The sequence below is a fragment of the Corvus cornix genome, chromosome 17 (genome assembly GCF_000738735.6).
Source record: "Corvus cornix cornix isolate S_Up_H32 chromosome 17, ASM73873v5, whole genome shotgun sequence".
NCBI lineage: Eukaryota > Metazoa > Chordata > Aves > Passeriformes > Corvidae > Corvus > Corvus cornix.
Window position 1 is genome coordinate 2735483 of NC_046346.1, and position 12368 is coordinate 2747850.

General features: G+C 59.9%; 1 protein-coding gene across 2 annotated transcripts in view; it reads right to left on the reverse strand.

The window, feature by feature from the left end:
• NOTCH1 (notch receptor 1) overlaps positions 1 to 12368 on the reverse strand; it is a 42557-nt gene that overhangs the window by 18849 nt on the left and 11340 nt on the right. For both annotated transcript variants that reach the window (XM_039561536.1, XM_039561537.1), the window contains exons 3-8: positions 5042 to 5304; positions 4402 to 4740; positions 1262 to 1384; positions 878 to 1111; positions 605 to 760; positions 329 to 514 (exon numbers count right to left, since the gene is read on the reverse strand). In XM_039561536.1, the coding sequence (XP_039417470.1) occupies positions 329 to 514; positions 605 to 760; positions 878 to 1111; positions 1262 to 1384; positions 4402 to 4740; positions 5042 to 5304 (1301 nt within the window). The remainder of the gene's footprint in view (positions 1 to 328; positions 515 to 604; positions 761 to 877; positions 1112 to 1261; positions 1385 to 4401; positions 4741 to 5041; positions 5305 to 12368) is intronic.

Sequence of the window (12368 nt, forward strand, 5' to 3'; positions counted from 1 at the left end):
AGGCAGCTCAGGAGATGTTCTACACATGGTGGGATCTGATGCACAAGATGCTCCATGGTTGTCCATCTTGGATCAACAGGCTTTGGCTCGATCCAAGCCAGCAAGATTGGCAAGAGGAGGAATCCAGGGAAGGGCCGATAGTGCCCAACTCTCACTTCTTGTCCCCCCACTACACAGCCTTTACTGAATTCTCTCTTTCCGGTGCTGTCCCCAGGCACACAGGAGCTGCTCACCCAACCCCGCACTGAGCTGAAGCTGAGGGGCACCCAAAGCCCTCCCATCACCCACCCCCAGCTCTAAGGCTGGGTCCACAGGGCTGCCCACGCACCGGGCATGCAGATGCACTGGAACTCCCCGATCTGGTCCAGGCAGGTGGCATCATTCTGGCAGGGGTTGGAGAGGCACTCATTGACATCGATCTCACAGCGAGGGCCCGAGTAGCCCTGCAGACACTGGCACTGGAAGGACCCTTGAGTGTTGATGCACTTCCCTGCGTGCTCACATGGGTTGGCTCCTGTAACACACAAGAACAGCTCTCAGGACTCGCTCCTGGCTGTGCCAGAGCCTTCCCCAGCCGCGCTGCTGTCACTCTGTGTGAGCTCACCCAGCGAACACTCGTCCACGTCCTGGTTGCAGGCTGGCCCCATGTACCCCGAAGGACACGTGCAGATGGCTTTGCCATTGACGGGGTTGGTGTCGCAGTTGGAGCCCTCGTTGCAGGGGTTGCTGATGCAGGCGTCGTCCAGGTGGCACAGCAGACCTGGGCAGCAAAAGGTGCATGTCAAGGACGATGGGCACACGAGTCATTACGGACCAAGACCGCAGCAAGGAGCCAGGGGACATGCAGGGCAGGGGACAAGGTGGGACAGGGCCTCACCTGTGCGGCCGTGGGGGCACTCGCAGTAGAAGGAGGCCACCCGGTCGTGGCAGGTGGCCCCGTGGAAGCAGGCGGCCATGGCGCAGTCATCGATGTTCTCGCTGCAGTCCTCGCCCGTCCAGCCGTTGACACAGACACAGTTGTAGCCGCCGTGGTTGTTGTGGCAGGTGCCACCGTTCTGGCAGGCGTTGGGCATCAGCTGGCACTCGTCCACGTCCTCAGTGCAGTACTGACCTGCCAGGGGACAGGGCACCTGCATGAAACTGGCACTGACCCACTCCCGGTGTGAAGCAGGACAGCTCTGCCCACACTGTGCCCACCATCCCCCTGGGCAGGACCCGTGCTCCCAGCCCAGCCCTGTGCCACCCTCACTGCCGGCATTACCTGTCCACTCCGGTGGGCACTGGCAGTTGTAGGTGTTGACGCCATCCACACAGGTGCCCCCATTCTTGCAGTTGTTGCCCGGACAGTCATTGATGTTCTCCTCACAGTTCTGACCCGTGAACCCTGCACAGACGAGACATCAGCCGTGATGCCAACTCACCCACTGGCTGTGTCACCACCTTGTCCCTTGCCACCCCCCACCACCAGCAGGGTGTTTGCTATCAGGTGTTGAGTGTGTGCCAGGCTGGCTTTGAAGCCTGGTTTCATCTTCATCCCTACTCTGCCTCTGCTGGAGCCTGGCAGGCAGCAGCTTCCTCTGCACAGGGCAGGGTGTCCCTGGTGCCAGAGCCTCCAGCTCTGGAGACACTTGCCCCAAGCAGTGGAGGATCTGACTCCACACCAGTGGGAACAAAGCAGGGCTGCTCCCACAAAGGCTTGTGGCACTCAGTGCTGAATCATCGGCTTTAATTTCACTTGTAAAGAGCCTCAGCAGCAGCGCTCGCCTCTGAGGGGGATCCAAGTCCCTGCCAGGGCAAGCCACCATCCCACAGGGCGCTGGGCTCATCCCAGCCCACCTCCTGCTTGGGTTTGTTATCACCTCCAGCTGATAGCATGGAAACCCTGCCACCCCCAGCCTCTCCAGCAGGAAGAAAGCAGCCAGGCCCTTCTCAGGACATCTGCCAAGCCACCTCTGGCTGACATTTGTGTTAAAAGCTGCATTTACTCTACAACCCCCAAAGCTCCTGACCCAGGTGCTTGGGGTTTGGGATGGCAATGCCAGCCCACAGTGCCAGTGTCCATCTGCAGCTCCCCCAAATTCTCCAGGGCATTCTGCAGCTCCAGACCAGGCTGTTCCCTGCACAGATAGCTCAAAATGTCACCTCCACAGGTAAGGACCAGGTGCCCAGACTCATCCTCTGTGGGACCCCAGACCCTGGCCCATCTGGGAGCTTTCCCCTCGCTCTCTCCCTGTTTTCCTCTCCCCAGCCCCATCACATGGGGAGCAGCCACAGCTTTTTATGATTGCTGGTAGGAGTCCAGACCAGATAACATTGATTTGCACCTCACTTTTTAGCAGCTGGGCTGAACCTGAGCAGCAATAACTCGCAATGTCCTAGATACCAGGATTAACTCATTTTGAACCATCCAAATGAGTAATTAGTATGGCAATTACTTTAAACTCAGGGTTACGTTCTGCAGCGATGGCACGATAAAACAGCCAAGATTAGTTTAACTTGAAGAAACCCGGTAGGGCCAGGCCTCTCTGGGAATGAAAAGGGGACATTGTTCCAGGTTTGCTGTGCCACATACCAGCATATCAATCACCCCCTTATCATGAGGAACAGCCCCCCCGTCCCTCTGCCTCTGCTGCTGGTGCAGCTCCTGCACCGTGTGGGACAGAGGAGGTGCTGAGGGACCCCCTGTTCCCCGGAGCAGGGGCTGTGCCACCCCACGGGAGGTGAACCAGCTCTTGCATGATGCAAATCTCCTGGAAGCGGCCCACGGAGCCGCAACTGGGCGTGACAGCACTGATCCTGCCGGGAGCAGGGATCTCCCCCAGGGCCGTGCCTCACCCCGCCGTGCCTGACGCTTGGGCTGCTCAGGGAAAGTGCCTTGTCAGCAGAACGGCAGGGCAGGGCCAGCCCAGCTCCTGCTGCCACCTCCACCTGCCCGTCCCTGCGGCAGCGCCGCTCCGGCGGGACAGGGCTCGGAGCTGCTCCAACGGAGCATCGCCGCCGGGAGCTCATCCTGCAAGGAAAGGCTTCCTTCCTGGCACTGCTCGCCCGCTCAGCCCCACACCTCACTGTCCCTAAGGACAGGAGCTTTGCTCCAGCCCGGGTGCGCAGGGGTGGAGGTGAGGCAGGAGATGCTGCAGGGATCTGTTCTGGATGGCTAATGGGATTCCTGAGTTACTGCAACCAAAAGCTTTGGGAAGGGGATGGAACCTCTGAACCTGTGTCAGGCATCAAGACAAGATCCCCCACACTGCTCGCAGGGATCACTTATCTTCCCCTAAGGTGGGCTGGCTGCCAGCAGGATGTGGGGGTCTGTGCCATCTGGGAGACCCCATCCCCACCCTGATGCCACGTCTGCAGCAGAGATGGGGCAGGAGCTACAGGGAGGGAGGCTGGAGCTCCCCATGGCAATGCCCAGCCCTGCCCAGGGTGCAGAGCAGAGAAGCCACCCAACCTTCATCCTGCCCTGGCCACTGCTGGGCTATGGGTGACCAGAGGATCAAACCAATCCCACAAGGGACTCCTCAGGCAGCGCAGTGCTGCCCACAGCTTCCTTCCCAGGGACAGGGCGGGGGCATCCCCTCCACATCTGCCACAGCTGGCCAGTGTGCCTGGCTCGGGTGAGGAGCAGCGCTCATCCCAGCAAACACAACCTGGTCTGAGTGTGGCTCTGGGCTGAAACTCCATGGTTTCATTTCTCCAGCTGACCCAGGGATGGGCGGAGCGTGGAGCTGCTCAGTCCCTTCCTCCCCCTGCCCTGACTGCGCTGCAGACCCACTCTCCGAGGGCAGAAGTGAAAGGGCTTGGTGGGGTCAGGGGGCCTTGTCACAGCTGCTGTTCCTCTCGAGGGCTTGCAGGGTGCCAAGCTCCTTTCCAGGGTGCCAAGATCCTTTCCAGGGTGCCAAGATCCTTTCCAGAGTGCTGAGCTCCCAGGACAGCCCCCACAAGGAGCCCTCCATGCCAGAGACTGCAATCCTGCTGGGCTCCTCCAGAGCCTGCCGGAGGGAGCAGCAGCGAGCACGGAGAGGGTCTTCCTTCCCCAGCTCCATTAGCACTCGGAAACTTTCCAAAATAGCTATTCCGGGCTAATTATTCCATTCTGGAAGTAGATTAAGCTAAAGCGGAAAAAGGCACTCTTATTCTGGAATATGAGCATCCGCACAGGGGCCTTCTTGTTTTGGAAGAGCTATTTTGGTGAAGCACAAAGTATATAAAGCCCCCAGATGAACTCTCCTCCTCGGGCATCGCTGCCCAACATCTTCCCAAAAGCACGTGACACAACGAGCCCACAACCAGAGGGTTTTCTCCCTCCCACAGCCGCAGCTTGCAGGAAATTCGGCCACTACTCATTTAGGGTGGACTAAGGTGCTGCAAGAGGGTCCCCCCATCCCTTTCCCTCCCTACCTGGCAGGCAGGTGCAGTCGTAGGTGGTGTCTCCGATCTGGCGGCAGGTGCCCCCGTTCTGGCAGGGCGAGGGGTTGCAGGGCACGTAGAGGTGCTCGCAGTTCTGCCCGGTGTAGGCCGGCTTGCAGGAGCACTGGTAGGTGCCCACCTCGTTGGTGCAGCTGCCCCCGTTCTTGCAGACGGGTGGGGAGATGTTGCACTCGTTGACGTCCTGCTTGCAGTTGGCGCCGTGGAAGCCGGCGGTGCAGCGGCAGATGTAGTGGGCTTCGAAGGGCACGCACTGGCCCCCGTTGGCGCAGGGGTTGGAGGCGCAGGGGTCGGCCTGCTGGCAGGTTTTGCCTGGGGAGGGCAGGGAGGGAGGGTGAGGATGCAAACAGCAGCTCAGCTCTTGCTGGCAGTGATCTACACCGCGGTGCAGACCTGGATCTGGGGCTGGTGGTAACTAATTCCCCCACCTCAAACCTCACTGTGCAGGAAGATCACAGTTCCCCCAGCTGGGACCCACCCAAACTCAGGTTTGTAGCCCACCCTCCCCACCTCTCTGAGCCCAAAATGAGAGGCAGCTGTCCACCCACAGGGCTAACCCCTGTCGCAGGCCATCCTTCCCGCCCCGGCCGTGTCCGCAGGTGCCACCCCTCACCTGACCAGCCGGGCGGGCAGCGGCACTTGTACTCGCTGAGCGTCAGCAGGTCGCAGGTGCCGCCGTTGCGGCAGGGGTTGCTGAGGCAGACGTTGTTGCGGGGCGTCAGGCACAGCTCGTCGGTGAAGCCCAGGCGGCAGGCGCAGGTGTAATCCACGGTGCTGCCGCGCACCACCGCGGTGCAGGTGCCGGCGTTCTTGCAGGGGGAGCTCAGGCAGGGGTTGGGCAGCTGGCACCGCTCGCCCACGTAGGCACCGCTACACCTGGCAGGGGTGAGACACACCGTCAGTGGGACGGCCCCGAGGACCGGCCCAGCCCCGCGCCGCTGCCCGGCACGTCGGGTTTGGCAGTGGCGAGGCTCTGCCCTGGCTGCGCCGGGCTGGGAAGAGGAAGATGAAAGAGGTGCTGGGAACAAAGGCGTCCCCCATGGAGGGGCCTGCGCCGACTTGCACAACCGCAGCCGCGGCGCTGACATCCTGCGTCTCATCGCAGGGAGAGTCTTCTCCCTCCCCTCCCTGCTGAAGAGGAAACCAAGGCACAAGGGACACATGGTGGGGACAAGAGGAGCATCCCCATACCCACGCCAAATCCATGGGGCCAGGCAGCATGGGGACAGCCCCTCTCCCTGCCCGTCCCTGCCCATGCTGGGGTCTCTGCTTCACCAGGGGGATTTTTATCCTCCCTCCATCCTAAATCACTCAAACGCAAATTAAGCAGGGGCTCAGCATCGGTTGGCAACAGGTGGGACATGCTCCTGCTCCTCACAGTCAGCTGAGAGCTTCCCCAAAGCCAAACCCTGCACAAGGAGGGTGAGTGGCCCTGGCTGCTGCATCCCTCTGCGTGGGGGCCCTGAGAAAAGAACCCCCGATGCCACCACTGGCTTCACCATCTGTCACCATTGGCCACCTGGGCTGGAGCAGGACTGGGGCTGGCAATATGCCCCGAGGGCAAATCCCACCAGCCATCCTGGTGGGCCCAGGCAGGATGTGTGGCTGGCAGGACCTTGCAGAGGGGGCAAGGTAAGGACAGAGCAAAGCTGTGCACCTGATACCAAAAAATCCCAGGGGTGAGGCACGAACGCTCCCGCGTGGCATCTCTTGTATCCCGCCTGCAACACACGATGCCACCACAGGTTTTGTCCCCAGCCCTCTCTGCTCACATTACAGCTCTTCCAAAGGGGATGTTCTGTGCTGGCTGGGCTGTGCTGAGCAGTCATGGTGAGTAGGGCATGGGAGGAGTGAGGTGGTGCTGGCACGCTGCTGTCCCACACCACGATGGCAATGCCACCACAGGGTGCACCACGCTCAGCTCACGGGTTTCTACCAGAGGCCTTGAGAGCAGAAATAAATCTGGGATCCTGCACGGCCAGGAGCTGGAGGTGACGGGTGGGGAAGGCAATGGCACCTGGGCACTGGGGGACTGTGGTCCCCACGGTGCTGTGGCAGGTCGGGCTCAGGGCACCACGAGCTCACACCTGTTGCCATTGGATCTGGTGGGACATTGCATTCCCGAGCCTCCTGCACGGCCTCCAAGGCTCCCATGGCGAGGGGGTGAGCAGGGGAGGTCCCAGGGAATACTGCAGAGCACAGCAGTCACCTACAACCCCCGAAACAAGATCATGGGGCTCCTCCAGTGAAGCACAACCAACAAACCCCACCCTCGGCCGCTCCAGCCCGGAGCCACCGCGCTTTGCCGGCGGCAAGACCACGTTTCAGCCCCGCTCCCCCTCTCCTCCTCTTCCCCTACTTTTTTCTTTTTTTTCTTTTTTTCTTCTTTTTTTTTTTTTTTAACCCAATTCTGATTTCATTGTTGGGGATTGTGTGAGAATTTGTCAGGATTCGGAGACATTTTGAGTTAATGAGACGGCATTATCCAGGCCAAATGAAAAAGAAAATGTGTATAATAATAAATCAGGGCATCTGCTCGGCACACAAAGGGCGGCGGGGAGCAGGTGTGCATCCTAATGAGGCACAGCAGCTGCCGGCGCCCGCGGACGGTGCCCGGCTCGCCGGCGGCTCCGAGCCCCGGGCGCCGCGGCCGCGGGGCGACGGCGCTTCTGGGTGGCTGCGCGGGGGAATGCGGAGGTTGGGGCTGCCTGAGAAGGGCTCTTTGTGCGGGGCCGGGCGCAGGCACAGGCGCGGGGACGGGCGCAGGCACAGGCACGCCGCTCGGCTGCGCAGTCATCTGGCAAAACCCCCCGTGCGCGCCTCCCCGCACCGCACACGCTTTTCTTGCCTTAAAACAATCCCCCCGCGTTCCCGCGGAGGCTGGAGGACAGGGCAGCGTCACGGGAGGCTCCAAGGGGAGGGAAAGGCGGAAAAAAAAGAAGGGGGATGAGGAAAGGAAAAAAAAGAAAAGAAAAAAGTTGGTGCTGGACAAAGAGCGCCGGGAAGCGCGGTGGGAGCTGCCACGGCGCGCTGGTGCCACCATGGGAGAGGGACGCGGTGCTGGGGGAGCAGGAGGGGATGCTCGGCATCCCAAGGCCAGGGCAGGAGGCCAGTAGGACTCTCTGGAACTGGGGTTCCTGCACCGCGAGGTCGGGGAGAGGGGCACACAGCCCAACGCCCTCCCACCCAATTAGTTTTCGGACCGTTTCCAATTCCAGCGCAGGCAAGTGGGGGTTTGAGCACACAGACGGGAAACCAAAGCAAATCCTAGCCTGAATCTGGGCATGGTTATTAGCCAGGAGGTTAATTAGTGATGGGAAGAAGAAGCCTGAGGGACAGGGAAGCCCCTGCCTGAAGGCACAGGGCGGGTTGGGATCACTGGCAGTGCCTGGGTTGGGGACTGCCTCATGCCTGGCTGGGCTGCTCAGGTGCTTTCCAGGCTTGTGCTTCAGGAAGTCCCTCAAGTTTCACAGCGTTGGTAGACTATTTTAAAATTAATTTCTATTTGTTTGTGTTAAGAGCCGATTTATGGCCACAATCAGCTCCAGAAGTGAGGAGGGTGCAGCAGATGGCAGGGAAAGGTTCAGCTTGGAAGGGCTGGGATGGGCACATGTGGGCCACTGGGACCAGAGTACGCTCAGGCTCCACATTTCTCTTCCCAGAAAGGGGTGTTCCCAGCAAATCTTTGGGAAAAAAGCAATACAGCACAGGAACCCTTACACTCCAGCAGTCACTGCTCTAACCCATGGAGGAGTTTCTACCATGCCACGTGGGGCTGTGCAGCACAGACCCTCTGTATGTGCCCAGCAACTCTCACCCTCACCCACCCGCTGCACACACCAGCTCCCAGCATGGGGAGCCTCTCAAATCTTTCCATGGTTTCTAAATCATCTTGGTTTCTTTTCCCAAGGCAGTGCCCAGGACATCCTCCTCCCTCACACCTGGCAGCCTCCACACCGCCCCTGCACCTTCTGTAGATGCTTCCGCACAGAACGAGGCTGTTCCTGCCCTCTCTGCAATAGCAGGTCTGAGACAAGCAGGGAAGAGCACGTTCCTGGCTGTGGATGGAGCCACGGGATGAATTCCACCGTCCCCTCCCCTCACGGGTCCCAGAGCTCACTCACAGACAGAGATTGGAGCTGCATTTCAAAGCCCAGTGACCTCAGCAGATTCAGAGTCCTGGCTGCAGAGGAAAGCCTGGAGACAAGTCTCGCATGCAAAGCAAGAGATCAAAAACCAGGTGAAGAATCAGGGTGATCCTAGTTGTAGTTATTGTTCCACTTTTCCAGGTCTGGAAAGGCTGGATTCAGCAGAGCTAAGTTTAACTCCCAGATGTCCTATAACCTCATCATTTCTCCAGGGACTAAAAACCTCTCCTAAAGCTCAGCCCAGGGAGCTGAGCTTTATTTTCTATAAAAAACATGAGGTGGCATCAGGGATTCCAGGTGAGCAGACGTGGAGGATGCGACGTCCCCGCAGGCTCAGCCAGGTGAAGATCACCCTGTGGTTTTTCCTTTGGCATTTCCCAAGCCAGGGCTACCCAAACCAAACCCCAAGCAGCTCATGGAAATTAGCATAGGAGACATGAAAGCTCGGCTTTAATTACAGATATATGTGTTGGCAGAGGACAGGGCGGGTGCTGCAGGATCAAAACAGCTCAGGAGGGCCATTAGAAAGCGGCTTTGAGGCGGTGAAATGTGGCCAAGCTGCCCGGGGTCCTGAGGAGCCTCTGTGAAAGCCCCGGAGAGGCCACTGTGGACACACCCCCAGCTCCAGGCGTGAGGAGCACCCCGTTCCCAAACCAGGCAGGAATGGCTAAAAATACCGGTGTGTCTCCCTCATTGTTTCCGTTGACTCATTAACCTGCTGAGGACGCACCAAATGCTCCATTTTGGCTACTGAGGGAGGGTGACGGCATCCCCATCCTGATCCCAGTCCCGATCCCTGTGATGGCCCAGCCCTGCTCCAACACACAGTGCTCCCTCTCTCAGCACCATTCCAGCAGACAACCTCACCCCTCTACACTTCTGGGGCATGTTCCACTCCACCAAGGGACCAGGCTGTGACCGAAGCACCAGGCAGGACAGGGGACAGCAGTCAGTCCCCATCCCTGTGGATGAGGATGCTCCTTGCAGGGGTGAACACGCTGATTTACACCCCCTGGGTGTCTGGGGCTGCCGGCCATCCCGGTGGCTTTTTTTGTTTCGGGGGGTCAGGCAGAGGCTGGGAGCTGGATTCCCACAGCACCAGGCTGGGATGTGTCTTCCCCCTCGGAATGAGCATCCGAGTGCAAACTGTGGTGAGGGGGGACACGATTAATAATGCACAGAGCTGCCGGCCCATAAATCTGCATGATTCATGGCCAGTGTGAAGGGTGACGGAGAAGGCCTTGTCCAAGGTCAGACAGCAGTCCCCGGGGACAGCCTGGGAACAGCAACAGCGGCCCCAAATTCCCACTCTGCTCCCAGCACCGAGCCTGGGCCAAATCAGGATCTGCTCAGCACGGGCACGTGCATTTGTTGTGTCTGCTGCACATCCTTAAGGAGTCACAACCAGTGGCCCAACGCTGCAGCTACTCCAGCGAGGCTCCAGCAGAGCTCAGCAGGTCAGATAATCAAAAGCATGAATGAGCTGCAGGAGCCTCAGAGCCTACGAGCGCTGCTGCCTCAGCTCTGCTCTACACCTCTGCTCGCTGGGCTGCCACAGCTTCCAGCACCTCCTGGACCCACCAGCAGTGCTGGCAGAGTTGGGGTGCCCATCCCAGCCCCCCCAGCCTGTGGTTTCTGCTCTGGGTGCTCTCCATGTGTGGCTCTGGCGCTGCCAGCCCTTTGTTCGCCCCGTCCCCGCTCGCGGCGCGCGAGGCTTCTCCTTCAACCCACCAGCAACAGGTTTTGTCCCTCCGCAGCAATGCGGGCACTGAAAGCATCCCGAGGCAGATGTTTCTGTGACCTCTGACCCAAGACTAATGTTTTCCTTTCTGCACTAAGCTGCCATCTGCCAGGGCCAGCACAGATGACACCCAGGCGCTCCCGCAGCCCAGCCCGCCCCGGCACGGCTCCCGCATGGCGGCACGGGGGCTTTGTTCAAATTTGGGATGCACAGCCCTGCACAAGCACAGCCTGGGGACAGGGGGTTTCAGAGGTGCACAGGGATGCCCTGGATGTGGGGGCTCAGCCTGCATCACCCCACAGCTCACACCACCCACTGCTCTCCTGCCTGGCCCCAGCGCGTCTTCCTAAGGGACCCCGAAGTCGTGGCAGGGCTGGAGGTAAAACCCACTCTGGGCTTAAGATGTACCAAAAAAGCCAACAAGCAAAATGGAAACCAGGTGTAAACTGGAGCACATGCACAGGCTGTCCCCCACGCCCATCCCACGGAGGGGGAGGTTCAGGGGGCAGCCCCACACAGCAGGAGGGGACAGGGGGCTGGTGGGGAGCCCCATCCCGGTCCCTGGCCCCACATCCAGGCTGCCTCTTATCTGCTCTGCTATCACCTAACCTCTTCCTCACCCTCAGCTGCTGGAAGCATAAACGGCTGTGGTTGTTTTCCCCAAGGTACAAGCAGCGTGGGAAAGCTGAGCAGGGCAGGCTCAGGTCTTTACTCGAGCACCATTTTGGGGGCACTTGAGACTAATGGGACCAGGACACTCCTTGGTGCTGGGTGTAGGGTCTCCCACCATGGGGAGCAGCCCCCACCCCAACAGGCTGGGCTGGGGGATGCTATTCTCTGCTCTGCGGTACCTGTGCCTCGGAACAGCCACCTCAGATGAGCCCCAGAGTCTCAGGCAGAGCCATCCCAGCACAGAGAAGGTTCAGGAGCACAGCTGTGACCTTGAGCGATGCAGAGGGTCCCCCCAGGGGACCATCACACCCCCAGAGCCCTGTGCAGCAGCAAATGTGCTGCATGACCTGCGGATGGCTGTGCCAGCGTGGTCGGGACCCCTGGAGCGAAGCAAGTGGCCGAACGTGAGCAGGACACTCAGATTTCACATGTTTGCTGGCAACAGCTGAGGGCAGGAGAAACAACCCGCAGGAGAGCCTCCCTTAGCTGCACAACAGCCCACAGCCACTGCAGGCTGCTCCCAGGTGCAGAGTGCTGACACGGCCCTGCCCCGCTGTCCCCACACCTCTGGGGGCAACCGTCATGCCCGGGCTGACAGCAGGAACCACAACCCCCTGCCCCACACCTTCTCCTCACCCCAGCAGCTGCAGAGCCCGGGCAGTAGGGAGCCTGCTTTCCATCAGGCAGCCACGCACAAGAGTCACCTTTCCAGTTGTGCCAGTGGCTCCCTGCCTGGCACAGCCTGGGAGCAACACCCCAGCTTTCTCCTGAAGTCACACCCTTCCCCGTAAGACACGTTTGCTCACTGCCAGCCCAGGGAACACTGATCTCCCCTGGCTCCCGTCTGACCAGAGAAAAGGCCGGTGCTTGGGGATATGTCTCCATGTCGCTGAGAGAAGATACCTGCTTCTTTACTCCGTCTTACTCCATTCATTCTTATTCCACTGCCTCCCCAAGAATCCCTCCCGTGGTGCATGGAGCAACAGGTGCATATGGTCTCCAGGATGGCTTCCTGCCTTGGAAACATCCTGCCGACACAGAAGCACACTCTGGAACCAGGGGAAGGCAGGGGGGTCTGGAAAACGATCCAGCTGGGAAATCAGAGCTCAGCACCCTGCTCTCTGCCCCCACCTCCTTGCCTGGCATCACCAGGAGCCTGCAGAAGGAAATGAGTGCAGGGAGACAAAGAACACTTTTGGATGCTGCCCTGACCTCCCTGGGGCACATGCTCCCTGTTCCCTGGCAGCCATGGGCTGGGGGGCTGCTTGAGCCCCCTCTGGCAGCGGGCATGGCTGGGCTCACCACACCTCACCTGCAGCTTCACTCGGTGGTTTCTGGCACATGTGGCTGTTAAGAAACCAAAGGCTTCACCACAGCTC